We start from the raw sequence: 14,684 nt of genomic DNA on the forward strand, positions 1-14,684 counted from the left end.
GGAAGGCATAAATTAAAGAAGTGCACACTTCCTAAGTTCAAGTGGATGTCATGGTAAACTACTTTAAACCAAAACATGCAAAACTTTAACCTAACATGGGAAAGAGCAATGGACTTCAAGGACAAACAGATAGATGGACTAATAGACAGAAAATCATAATGTCCTCCTTCTATTGTATGTGTATTTCAAAATCATGTTATATTGGCTATATTTGGGAATATAACAGTTGTTATCCATTTGTTTAATGTGTTTGAGCTTTTGATTTTGCCATTTGATTAGGGAATTCCAATTTGAATTTTCCTCAGGGATCAGTATTTTTGTTATTTTACTTGTTGATATTAGTCAGGGACAGTAATGTACATGCATAACATGGCGTTATATTTTTAATATTTATACAGGTAACATACTAAAATTATCAAATCAGAATATTTGGGAATTTCAATTGCAAAAATCTTATATTAGGTGTAATTTTAGGGTCATCTAACTTCCCTATAATTTTGGATAAAAAATAGTATTATCTACCTGACTCCTGTATGCTCTCTCATATCACTGGTCGCTTTCTCCACATCATTACCAAATAAGGCATCATAATCCTCCGCCCTTTCATCATTATCTTCTTCTCTGGTACCAGGACACCAGTACGACTTCATAAAGATGTAATAAGGTGGCTTCTTGGCACCATATTCAGCTAGAACAAACAATTTAAGACTATTATAAAAAAAAGAAGATGTGGTATGATTGCCAATGAGACAACTCTCCACAAAAGACGAAAATGAAATTTTTTTTAAATCAATTTAGAACAGGTAATTTTGATGCGCATTGAACATGTTCTGTTCGGAACATAAGAATCATTTATGTTATTACTAGAATTGGGTTGATGCCTCTACTGGTTGACTGAATGTCTCAGAGGGTATCACCAGCCCAGTAGCTAGTACTTTGATACTGGCATGAATATACAGATTTTGTGTTACTAAAATTTATTTTTACAAAATTTTGGAACTTATTTTAAGGCCAATGGCCAAACGTCTTGAAAAATTGGTTTATTGATATAATTATATAAAGTATGTTCCCTATTGGAATTTTGAAAACAAGAACTTATTCTAAGTTAAGGAATATATCTCCCTAATGCAAAAGGAAATGATACTGATTTTTTTCTTTCAAAACATACTGGCATGTTATATGTTATATTGGTATGTTATATGAGATCATACTGGCATGTTATATGTTATATTGGTATGAGATCATACTGGCATGTTATATGTTATATTGGTATGAGAACATACTGGCATGTTATATGTTATATTGGTATGAGAACATACTGGCATGTTATATGTTATATTGGTATGAGAACATACTGGCATGTTATATGTTATATTGGTATGAGATCATACTGGCATGTTATATGTTATATTGGTATGAGATCATACTGTCATGTTATATGTTATATTGGTATGAGATCATACTGTCATGTTATATGTTATATTGGTATGAGATCATACTGGCATGTTATATGTTATATTGGTATGAGATCATACTGGCATGTTATATGTTATATTGGTATGAGATCATACTGTCATGTTATATGTTATATTGGTATGAGATCATACTGTCATGTTATATGTTATATTGGTATGAGATCATACTGGCATGTTATATGTTATATTGGTATGAGATCATACTGGCATGTTATATGTTATATTGGTATGAGATCATACTGTCATGTTATATGTTATATTGGTATGAGATCATACTGGCATGTTATATGTTATATTGGTATGAGATCATACTGGCATGTTATATGTTATATTGGTATGAGATCATGACAACTGTAAACCAACTAATTTTCGCAGATACTTTATTTTCTGTTTATCCCTTTCTAGTCTTTTTCACAGCGATTTAATTTTGCGTTTTTCTAATTTACTTGATGAAGTTATATAAGGAAAGGTCCAAATTTTGCATTTTCACGACAATTAAATTTCGCGTTATTTTTCTACAAAAATAAATCACTTACGAAATTAAGATGGTATATAACTTTACAGTATGTTGAAAAAAAAAAAAGATTAATGTGATATTAAAATTAAATATTTCTTCTTACTAGGGATGACATTGTCCAGATACATGGCTAAGACAAAGTATAAAATACTGTCAAAAAGTAACATGAACATTGGAATATAGAGTGGAAAGTCTCCTTGTCCAGCAGTCGTAAAATCCATTCCAACTCCAATATCCAAAAACACTGCCTGAAAAATATCACAAAAAGCAAGGTTATGCTACAGAAACAAAGTAAAGCTTGCCAACATAAAAGATTGGTATCAATTTCAGAAAGCTGCGATTTGTAGCTCAGGAAAAAAATAGAACTAAAATTTCATAGGATGGATGGACAGATGTAGAGCAGTATACTCCCGCCATCAGAGAAGTTATTTAATCATCACTGTTATATTCTCCATATTCAAATTGTTATTATAAGTAACTTCTTCTAAGTTGATATATAGCATACCTGATCAATAGCTAATGACACACAGCACGGTGAAATTAGACACATAAATCCCCTGACTACTGCTGGAATGGAATATGTCACAGTACCATCTTCATTTAACTGTCTTGTCAAACTAACAACCAAGTACAAACAGCTTAACAACATGACAAATAAACTGGCCACGCCTCCAGCTGTTTGTGCCTTGTTAAAGAATGGTGTTAACAGACAGGCAAAAGAGATAATAGAAAGTCCATAAAACATCAAAATCAGGAAAAACAAGAACACATTACTGTTAATAAAAAATCCGCTAGCATATGCCAATATAACTGTTACTACGGTAACTATAGAGATGAAAATAAGGTACACAAGTCCCCAGGAAAGCCTACAATGGAAATTAAATAAAAATAAACAAAGCACTTAATCATTTTCATTATTATAGACAAACGACTAAAGACTGTAAACATACTTCACTGTGAAGGGCAGCCATGTCTGCTTTCATTAATATCTTAATCTATAGGGCAGCCATGTCTGCTTTCATTAATATCTTAATCTATAGGGCAGCCATGTCTGCTTTCATTAATATCTTAATCTATAGGGCAGCCATGTCTGCTTTCATTAATATCTTAATCTATAGGGCAGCCATGTCTGCTTTCATTAATATCTTAATCTATAGGGCAGCCATGTCTGCTTTCATTAATATCTTAATCTATAATGTACATTAAAGACAATTTTTAACCCTCGGGAATTGGCAATCATTATGATCATGCCAACTGTTCTATAACCTTTAAATCATATTTGGAATTCATTTGTTCAGAATATCTGAGAGGATTTCATCCTTTTTTTAAATTAAAATAGCATACATTTTTTTAAGACAAGTATACAAAAAAAATAAAAAAGAAGAAGAAATATAAGCATATTTAGGATCGTAAATAACTTTATTGACTAACTTTCACTTTTGACTATACTATATTTTTTTTACTTTCACTTTCTATTTATATCTATAACATCGTCATAACAACCTCTATTGTACAGCTGTACAGCAAACCACACAACCGCAAAATTTCTACTTCACTGTTTGATTTCATGTGTAATATTGTCTTCCAAGACGCCACCCTTGTTGGCAAAACATTTAGACCAGAATAAACTCTTACCATGTGGTAATTGATGGGTGTTGTTGTCTTTAATTAAGGAAATTAATAATACTAAGCAAATTTTACCAAAAAGCAGAATCTCGTAAGCCCATCATTTTCATCCCTTCCTTTATCTTTTTCTCCTTCTCTGCCACAAGGTGCACTGTGAGGAAATTAACAAATGGTGAGTATGCTAAGACAAAGTATATTGATGATAACACTTGGATGTATGTTGAATCTGGTTTGTACAATGGCTTGGGTAACATCTCAACGGTTACATCTGGTAATGGGTAGGAAGGATAGTCCATCTATAAAGAAACAGTTGACATACCATCAGGACCATGTAAACACAGAATAGACACTTTATTTAGCTTCATGCATTTAGTGAGGCCTTCTGATTTTTATAGTTTGTTCTTATGCTGTCCAGTTATACCACTGTCCCAGGTTAATAAGTGTGTGATGTAATTAATAAAACATAATGAAGGAAGTAATATGCCAGATTTTAACTAAAAATGCTATATATATTATGGAATTTTTGGCTTATTTAACATAGATCTCATGCATCACAAAAATATATTCTTGTTTGCATGTTGTTTAATACAAGCTGCACTTCATGTGCCAATATGTTATTGGAGAGAGTTGTACACTATAACATATCATAGTGAGTCATACAGTCAAATTTTGGTGAATTTTACAATTTCACAGTCAGGAATGTATAACCTGTAAAAAGGAAACATTTTACACAAAAATACAAATAACAGGCTATTATTTGAACTTGGAATTATTTTTAATTATGAAATTTGCATAATTTCTTGTACTTGAGATTTTTAATAAATTCCATGTTTATTCTGTACTTAAATGTTCTGTGCTGCGCACAACACTTTCTATTACAAAGAAGATAGTACATTTTCAATAGAATGTACTGTTCCGCACACAACACTATCTATACAAAATACATTTTATGGAAAGTGTTATGGACTACTCAAAACATGGTAATACCAAATAAACATGAAATTTATTAAAAAATTCAAGCACAAGAAATTATGCTAATTCCATAATAAAAATAATTCCAAGTTCAAATACTGTAAATTCAGAAATTATTGCGAAAAATGCAACAGGGTTGTAAATGCAATAATTTAAACTCGTATTTTGAAATATTTTATATGAATTAAACAGGATTTTTCTCAAAATCATAAAAATTAAAATCACATTTAAGTCTAAAATGACAAAATCGCAATAAAAATGCACGCAATAATTTTTGAATTTACAGTAATAGCCTGTTTAATGCTTTCTATTAAATTAAATATTGGTAATTTTAGAAATATTGATATACATTTGATTTAAGGACCATAAAAATCAAACCATCCCATTTTACAGGTGTTTGCTTTACACAAGTTATAGAATATTCATCTGTTTCGAGGAACCAGACATCTGCTTTATGCATGGTTCATTTAACATTATATCTTTCATCCAAAACGCAATCTAACCAGGAATCTTTGTGTTAGTAGCCCGATGCACTCAGGGCTCACACTACTTCAGAATTATAGGGAGAAGTGACTTCTCCTTTTGAAACTGATAGGGAGAAGTGGTGAGATTTGAAAGAGAAGTGCTCATTCGCGCGGTGCGCTACAATGTTTGGATTTTACAATAGTATAAAGGGTCATATGTAAATAATGTTCTTTTTATATTGTTCAATTCATATCTGAGTAAAAAAAATACAATTAAAGTAACATTTGAAATTAAAAGTTGTTTAAGTTTTACTAAGGTTCTTGTGAGAAACTTATTCCAACTAAATATCTAGCACTAAAAAAAAATTATTTTAAAAAATGTAAAGAAATTATAATATATCATTATTACAATTTAATTAAAAATTATCTTGTGTATGAAATTCAGTGTTTCTCATAAAAAAATATAAAAGTTATTAAGCTGGGCCATAATATATTGAAATTAGTATAATAGTCTCAGAGTGAAGCAACTTTAATCAATAGTTTGAAACAATCCATAAAAAATATAGGGAATTATATACACCAATCAATTAGATGTAACCAAAAGTCTCTTAATATGTGTGGAATGCGTAATTTTTCCCTTTGGGATCAATATTCTTCTTTCAGCTGTTCCGTCCGTGCGTCCGTAGTAATTATTGTAAAAGTACGGATTTCGGTCATAGCTGGTCCGGTTCAGATCCGTAGTTTAGAAATCGGTCAATGGCGGACGAATGCAAGAAAATTTACAAAAATAAACGATGTTTGACAAGTTATTTGAAAAGGAACATGACGTTTTTAATGCAATAAATGGATTAAACATTTACTGGAGGCAACTTTTATCACGTTTAAATGAAGTAACAAACTTATTTTGCCGCCGAAATTTAGGTTGATGTACGTTTTCGAGTAACAAGCACCGGAACTTGCGAAAATGCATGAAGTGATAAAAAGTTGTATTTTTATCAAATAACTTGCTACACAAGACAATGCTTCAACCTCTTTTCTAAAGATAATGAATCGTTTATGTCTGAATTTCTTTAATTATCAATAAAAAATTGATGTTTCATCAACTTGGTAAAAATTGAAAATGTCCGATGACGGAAGCGACTGAAAGCGAGTATTGTCAAGAACAGGGCGACTTGATTTCGCTTTTGGGGGTCAGGGAAAGCGAAGTGACGGTCTGGAAGGCGACTTCTTCGCCCAAGTCGCCTGGTAGCGTGAGCCCTGGCACTAACCACTACACCACGGCTCTCATTTCAGGAACTCAATTTTCGGCTCTTCCTTGACACCATTTGCGAGTATGGTCTTGAGGAAACGATGATAGTCTGTCGGAAGGGGGCGATAAATGGCTGACCCGTGTTAAGAGAGAGCCATATCTCTTGCACGTTAAAGACACCCTTGTAGATTTCGGAAAAGAGTAGGCTAATGCTGCTACAAGGCAGCACTTGCACCCGCAAAGTGGAAAGGGATTAATATAAGTTGCAAAACTTTTATCTTTCACTAAAGCTGTTAGAATTCTACCTTGTAAACTGGATGCCACAAAGATTAACTTATTTACAGTATCAAGTCCTACCCTAATTAATACTGTATCTATAGCTAACTGAAGCAAGTCCTACCCTAATTAATACTGTATCTATAGCTAACTGAAGCAAAGAGAATCCAGGATTTAAATACTGGTTAACATCACAGCTAGATTGATCCAGTCCATCTCCATCTCGACACTGTCCTGAACAATAGAAAATAAAATAACAGCTTGCTAAATAATCATCCCTCACAGCTATTAGATGTTAAACAAAGAATTAAAAGTACAAACAAGTCTAATAAGATATATGTCCTACAAGTCTAATAAGATATATATCCTACAAGTCTAATAAGATATATGTCCTACAAGTCTAATAAGATATATGTCCTACAAGTCTAATAAGATATATGTCCTACAAGTCTAATAAGATATATGTCCTACAAGTCTAATAAGATATATGTCCTACAAGTCTAATAAGATATATGTCCTACACGTCTAATAAGATATATGTCCTACACGTCTAATAAGATATATGTCCTACACGTCTAATAAGATATATGTCCTACACGTCTAATAAGATATATATCCTACACGTCTAATAAGATATATATCCTACACGTCTAATAAGATATATGTCCTACACGTTGAATTTGCAGGTTTATGAAAGAATGTGTGTGACGCCCTCAAGTTGGATTAACTTTGCATAGAAGGAAAATAACTCTTGTTCCAACTAAGTCAATAGAAAACTCAGCTTGTAAATCACTAAAAATGATGTTAATGAAATAAAACATGAAGAAGCAATATCATAAAGAGCGTTTAAAGTCCTTGCGTAATACATTGATGCAAAGAATATCATTCAGTAAGGTTAAGGACAATATGGTCAAGTTAACATTTGTACAATTATTTTACAGATAAATTCAAATTTCAGAAATGGCAACATCTATTTCTTATCTATGCATTTGTCCAGCAATTTTGATCTTTTAAATACATATTAACTTACCAGCAACAGAAGCCCAAGATCCTGTGCCAGGAACTTTGTTAGAAGGAAATCTCAATGCATATGAGTAATTATCTCCCCCTGAATATTCAAAGATGATTCCAGCAGCAACATTATCTGTATAAGCATCATAATAATCATCCATTGCTGTTTTGTCAGTAAAATACATAAGAGACGGACCTTGACCAGAAGTTATGTTACCCATTTTTTCAAATACTTTAATCGTTTCATTGGCCATGGAATGTGAAACAGACGAGTCTGGGGATATTAGAATGTACTTTCCATTAAAAAAGTTTCGGTCTAAAAATTTAGCATTTGTCATCGAATATGTTGGGAAGTCAGTTATCCTTGGTTTTTCTGTGCCTTTGTTGAAAGCCTTTACCAATATCAGAATGGCAATAAAGTATAATGGATACAGAATTTCCTGGAAATAAATAATCAAAAAAAGCGTTATCATTCAAAAACGTATAATTCCATTCTTACATTGTATAAATTACCCGGGTGTTTTTAAGAGGACTCTGAGGGTTAATATCTATATTATGTTAAATTTGACTATAATATATTCTAATATCATAAAAAATAAAATATTAATCAAGAGCATCGTATAAATGGTGTTTTTTTTCATTCAATTCATTACAATTCTTTTTCTCTCCTTTAAAATATGTTATTGTATTCCTTATAAAATATAAAACAGTTTTAAGTAATGTTTTGATGTTCAATTATTATAATGGATAATCAGGTGGTTGAGACAACCATACAAATGAAACAAACAAACAATTTACAATTTTCTCTTCAGTTGTGATTTTCTGAGAAACTCTTCCAAGCCCACTGTAAAAAGGTTGCAGGATAAGTGTAGATTAGCTTTAAATATACTCCAAAATATTTCTAATGCATATTAAGTGAATTTTAGAGTAAGTCTGTATTAAACTAAACATTTTAAGTTTTTCTGATTTCTTTTTTATTTTATTTGGGTTGACTAGTTCAATATAAACAATCAAATGAAAAACATTAACTGCAATTAACTTCAAATGTATGCCAAGATCTTTACGGATTATTAATTACCTGTGCAACTTGTTTTTTATTTCTCTTCTTCAGTAAAATATTCTTCCACATAAGAATTTTAAACTGATCCCAAAAAGTTGCCATTTTTTCTGAAAAAGAATTTAAATTTGATTGAAGGTTACAGTAATGATAAGTTGATTGGAGGATGTCCATTTCGCCAGTCATATATGATATAAAAAAAAAATCAAATCATTGTTCATTAACATTCTCGTTTTTATGTTGAAGCCGTAATAAATACTATTTGTCACCACCATCATGAGCATGTTTCATAAAGTTACAGTACTAATTTCAATAGAATACTCTCAGAATAGAAACAAGTGTGTCAATAGGTCACTTGGTATCAGAGAAATAAACTTTTACAAAATAAAAAGACAACTTAAGAGTAATATTTAGGTCTGAGTGACCTATATATATTTCAAGTAAATAATTATTAATGATTCTGCACATTATTGGTAGAATATCAATTTGAATCCCAGAACTGAATCTGTGATGCATGCATGTGGTTAGGTAAAAAAAAATAATACCCGTGTTTCTACTAACCCTACCTACCCTTATTTTTAGTGGCTTTCCTAACACTTTTTATGCCATTTTAGAAAAAACACTGTTAAAGTTAGACTGATTCCTTAGAAGTAAGCAACTAAAAAATGTTTGTAAAATAAAATAATTTTGCCTACCTACCTACCCTTTTCTTTAAGCACGTTAGCAGAAACAAATTCCGGTTTTTTCACCCTATAGGTATGGATCTATCCCAGTTCTATAAATTCATTCTTTAAAACAATATTTCACTACTTTTTCTAAATCATTTATCTACACCTGGATTAATTCAAAATTATATCACTTGACTAGACAAAGGATCATTTAAAGCTTAGTTAATGAACACATAAATATCATAGCTAGCACACTGCATGTTGACCTGTCTTGGGGTTTTATTTGGTTTGTGTTGGGATGCTGTTTCAATGATGTTAACACTATATATTTACTTTTTGATTAATATATTTGACTAAATCATGTATGGTCAGCGATTGATAAATTTAGTGTAATTATATTACCTGGTTGTTGACAGTGGTACGTCTTCTGTGTCATGGAGAATTGTTCAATAAATGATCAGAGTTATATCATAGTATGATTAAGATATACATGGTCTTTATCTACTACAAGACCTGTAAAATAATAAATATATAAAGATATATTATGCATTACTATTGATGACTTTGTCAAAATTGTGATCTATGGTCAGATATGATACAAATTTATGTAGTTGATTTATTTTCTGATATAAACCTATGATACAATTGCAAGTTTTATAAAAATCTGGCAACAATTGTACGCAGAGAGCACTAGTAAGACAGTATGGATATACACAGGGACAGAAAATATTTCTTTTTCCCCTTAACACGTCTCTCAGGGGACACAAAATATTTTCAATTTGGTATATCTTATATCTAAAAAAGCTCCAGGAATATTTGTTATATTATAAAAGTTCTAGGCATATTTGTTATATTATAAAAGTATATTGGCTATTGTCTATATTATAAATGTTCCAGGAATAGTTATCATGGTTATTAGATAATTAAATTTCTAGAAACATTTATTATATGATCAAAGTTCTAGGAATATATACTACAATATCCAAAGTTATTTCTAGCTACAAATGTATGGAAGTAAATTTCCAATGATAAAGTACAGGCATTTTCATTTGAAATTTGTGGCCAACTTCATGCTTGACTAATGTATAAGCTAAACTTTCTAAATTGGTACAGACTAATGGACCATTTAGTTAAGCTAGTCACAGTGAAGCCGCATAATAATCAAGCGTGCAGTAATAAGATATTAAAAATATATATTTGTACCTTGTCTAGAATAAGAGCCATCATTTAAATATGTAACAATGTTAAAAAAACTTGTATTCCTCAGACTCAACAACAACAAGGGGAACAAGTATTATGCGGAACAAATATATGTTCACAACTCTGCAAAAACAGTTGGTGCCAAAAACTTTTTCATCTACTAGTTCGGAAACTATATATCAAAATTTGTCCCTATCAGACTATATAAAATTTTGACCATTTTCACTAGTCCGAATCAATATTTACTAGTCTGGGGCATCAGACTAACAGTACAGACTGCAAAAAAATAACACACTTGTGATTATACAGCGTAGCATACATGTACATGATTTATCATTAATGTTCAGTTGTTAAGCATTTTTTGTTTCATAAAATAATTTGTCATATATATATATACATGTATGAATGTTGTATATGTCATGACCATTAATTGTACACTTATAAGATTACGTAATGTCATATTTATTGTACATGTTGTAAGTTCAAATAATTATGAGGTCTAGAATGTCTTTGCTGTTACAATTTCATACAAGGGCAGGGAATTAGCCATTTTAAGTCATAAAAAAATATACCAAAAAGCATTACAAAACCTGAAAGCATCATAATTATTTGGACTTATTTAATTATCATATGCAAACTTAAAAAAAAGTTTGATTTGATAAAAATAAATACCCTTGGCATGATTATGATGAACAGAGGCTGTTAGTATTCTCTTTTTACATTGTCATTTCGGGGCCTTTTATAGCTGACCTATAGTTGTTAAATTCCGTGTCATTTAAGTCTATAATGGAGAGTTGTCTCATTTGCAATCATACGTACCACATCCAAGGATTTGTATAGTACTATACAAATCCTTGCCACATCTTAATTCTTTTTTTATATATAGATCGACATATATGAGGAGGGATAGGACCTTTATCGGGACTCCGGGATCGGGTGTTTTTAAGCTCGGGATTTCGGGATTGACCCTTTCGGGATCCGGGAATCCTTTTTTTCGGATTTCGGGATGTCGGGATTTGCTTTATTTAAATTCGGGACCTCGGGATTTCGTTTTTTTAAGTCCGGGATTTCGGGATCAAGACCCCTCCTATCCCCCCTCATATATAATACAATTTATGTAAAATATGTCTTGACTGGCATGAATAATTCTGACCTCTTTCAGAATTAAAATTTATTTAAATGGTCTTCCCCTTTACCCCCTCTTTATTTTGGTACCTGTCTACCAGCCCTGGATAGGGTTTTGTGTTCGAAATTAAAATGTATTTATAACCTTTTTTAACTAGATTTTGCCATGCATTAAAGCATTTTCCAGGGGCAAAATGTGACATATTTGATTGTACTCAAGAGTAAATGGTGTGTTGTAACATGTGTAAAGTTGTGAACATGGTGAATACAGCCATAAATTTTTTTTCTGCTGAAAAAAAATTATCTGAATTTCGTGTACTTACTCTAGTATTCCTAGCAGCATAAACTAAACACATGACACATATGCAGACTTTTATAAATGGTGTAGCTAGGGAAAATCCTATTTGTAAACTCACATGTGATGTGATGTGATTATATTGACTGATTTATGTTTCAAAATACCCACTTGGACAGTACAAACACATTTATAAATAACCCTGCCCATGTGATGTCACAAATGTAAACAAAGATACAAACGTTCGATAATTGACTATTGTATGTTCCACTGAAGAAGAAAATTACCTATTGCAAATATAGGTGAAAATGTCAGTACGTCTGGTTCTACATCAGTACCCGTACATGTTGTTTTTTGCGTTTTTGACATTTGTTTACGATTACAGTTTTTGACCCCAAATCATAAGGGAGGTAATCCAACATTCCCGCGAAAATTGTTTACAGTTTAGTGTCAAAAAGAGAAGTATTCCAAAGTTCCCGCGGAAATTTTAGAAATTTTCCACTCTGTCTCTTCGTTTTTATTTTTGACATTTTAAATTTCCTATTTTATCATTTGGCTATACACGGTCAGAAATACACCTTTTAAAGGTTTTTACATTTTTAGTAGAACGAAGATTTTTGTTTATTCAAAAACATGTATACCTCATGAGTCAGTCATTTATATATAGATCTATATAGAACGTCGGTATTTTGCATGTCCCATATTTTACCATTTTTACATGTTTTATTGGTATATAGGATTTTTTAATGTAACTTTATCAAGATATACTACGTAGTCATACATGTACATTTGGGGGGGGGGGTCTGTACAGTCAGCAACTCGAACATTTTCAGTGAACGTAAAAAAAGGTGCATGCGACTTCCACTTTTCGATAAGAGTATTGCCAGATGTAAGAATCCCTTCCACTCTCCAAAAAAAATCTATAAAGGGCAAATGCTTTAAAAAATTTGTTTTTGTTTTTTTAATTTTGTTTCATCTAAGTTATATGTTTCGGCGTTAAGTTTGATGCTCTTTTGGATAACTAGTATACCTTTTTTTATAGGGTCTAGCTCAGTGAAGCCCGCCTCCGTCTCCGAGTGCAGGTTTGTATCGCTGCATTGAAGACCCATTTGGTGGCCTTTGGTTTTGTTCTGCTTTTAGGTCGGTTTGTTGGTTTTTTGACACATTATATTCTATTCCCCGTTTCATTTAATTTTAAATTCATTTATATAAATCTTAAACCTTTCTATGGATTTCTTCTTATGCATATCAGCAAGGATTTGTATAGTATACTAAACAAATCCTTGATATCAGTCATATGAGATTTCGAAAATGAAAAATGTTGAAAGTGCACTATATACTGGAATGGCTAATAAAAACATGTGTACAGGGATTTCTTTCAACTTTTACTGCCATATATTCAGATGAACAATTTAAATATACCGACTTGGCTATTTAACTTTCTCTAAATGAAGAGTTGCATCTCTTTTGTTTAATCTTAACTAGATACTATCAACCTGATATATGTTGTCCATCCGTGGAAAATGATAACTAGTGAAGTGGCATAAAGAAAAATGTGTTATGTTGCTATGATATCGTTTATATGGCCCTTCGTCAGTCACATACCATCTTGGTAAAAAATCATAACGGGGAAAAACAAATATTTTTCATGCAAATTGCAAAGAACGAATCATATTTGTGTTTATATACTTAAAACGGGTATATATAGTCTAACAGCCTGCTTAGCATGACAAACTTATATAATCTCAACCGCAGTCATAGAAAATCGCTAGATAATTTGAATATACAAATTTGAATTTTCTCTTACCTCCTAAAAATCATGGATATTTTAATTTTCTGCCTTACTATTGTCTTATTTACAAAATATGCAACGTAAATAAGCTGTCGTGTCATTGCCTTCCGGTGTTAGAAGACAATAAACTTTTTTTATGTATAAATCACAATCAATCAACTGGTCATTAATTACACAGTATTGACATCCGAATGCATTTTAGGGATTTTTTTTAAATTTTCTTTCGAGAACACAACAGGGGTCCAGTTTAAGATTTACACACGGCTCGTGAATTCGCGATGATAGGGATGAGTTATCTATACCCCCCTCATCTATAAATATATGCTGTATTAGCATTTCAAGCGTTAACGGAAGAAACATAGTGTAGAGGATAACGCAGGGTATATAAATAAATAAAAAAATAGAGAAAAGGGACGAAACGATAAAGAATATAGAGAAGAATGGGGTGCTAAAATAAAAAGGATACAGAAACTAAGGATGTTGCTATACTACCCCCGGATTATAATAAGTATTCTAAAGGTAGAGGCAAAATTCCAAACTAATTCTGGTATCTATATAAATGAATTTAGTAAAGGTTTTAAGATATTTGTGGTAACGAAATCCTTGAATACTTATGTTGGGTTTTGTCTGATTGGTTAATTCCATTCAGATATTAAATTCTCTCATCGGGCATTTTTACGTAGCGTAAAACAATATTTTAAGATATTTTAAGTGTCGGGGAACAGTACTATACGGTTTTTCAATTTTTTTTGGTCATTTGGGAGACTGTCAAGCGGGGCTCCGACATTCAAAGTTGCTAAACTTGATGATACTTTTTTTATGGTTCTGCTTCAAGACGAAAACATTCTATATGTAAATATGAACCAATCAAATTATAAAATGATAAATTCGTCCAAACGTTATCCTTAGAATGGTGGAGCTCCGAGTAAATCGATCAAAACTGTCATGCAGCTGCAA

The 14,684-nt window shown here is 31.5% G+C and overlaps 1 protein-coding gene across 5 annotated transcripts in view; it reads right to left on the reverse strand.

Annotated features, from left to right (window-relative positions):
• Nucleotides 1–13,849, reverse strand: part of LOC139489210 (cholesterol transporter ABCA5-like) — a 197,493-nt gene extending 183,644 nt beyond the window's left edge. For 4 of the 5 annotated variants that reach the window (XR_011656162.1, XM_071275416.1, XM_071275414.1 and 1 more), the window contains exons 1-9: nucleotides 13,743–13,849; nucleotides 9,718–9,828; nucleotides 8,669–8,757; nucleotides 7,610–8,030; nucleotides 6,704–6,813; nucleotides 3,694–3,914; nucleotides 2,498–2,858; nucleotides 2,096–2,240; nucleotides 523–688 (exon numbers count right to left, since the gene is read on the reverse strand). Coding sequence is in view for 4 of the 5 variants with exons in the window: in XM_071275416.1 (XP_071131517.1) it covers nucleotides 523–688; nucleotides 2,096–2,240; nucleotides 2,498–2,858; nucleotides 3,694–3,914; nucleotides 6,704–6,813; nucleotides 7,610–8,030; nucleotides 8,669–8,757; nucleotides 9,718–9,751 (1,547 nt within the window). In the remaining variant the exon portion in view is untranslated. Of the gene's footprint in view, nucleotides 1–522; nucleotides 689–2,095; nucleotides 2,241–2,497; nucleotides 2,859–3,693; nucleotides 3,915–6,703; nucleotides 6,814–7,609; nucleotides 8,031–8,668; nucleotides 8,758–9,717; nucleotides 9,829–12,222; nucleotides 12,362–13,742 lie in introns of those variants that run through there. The other variant, XM_071275417.1, reaches the window with a different exon arrangement.
• Nucleotides 13,850–14,684: the final 835 nt, after the last annotated feature.

This window comes from Mytilus edulis, chromosome 9 (assembly GCF_963676685.1).
Source record: "Mytilus edulis chromosome 9, xbMytEdul2.2, whole genome shotgun sequence".
NCBI lineage: Eukaryota > Metazoa > Mollusca > Bivalvia > Mytilida > Mytilidae > Mytilus > Mytilus edulis.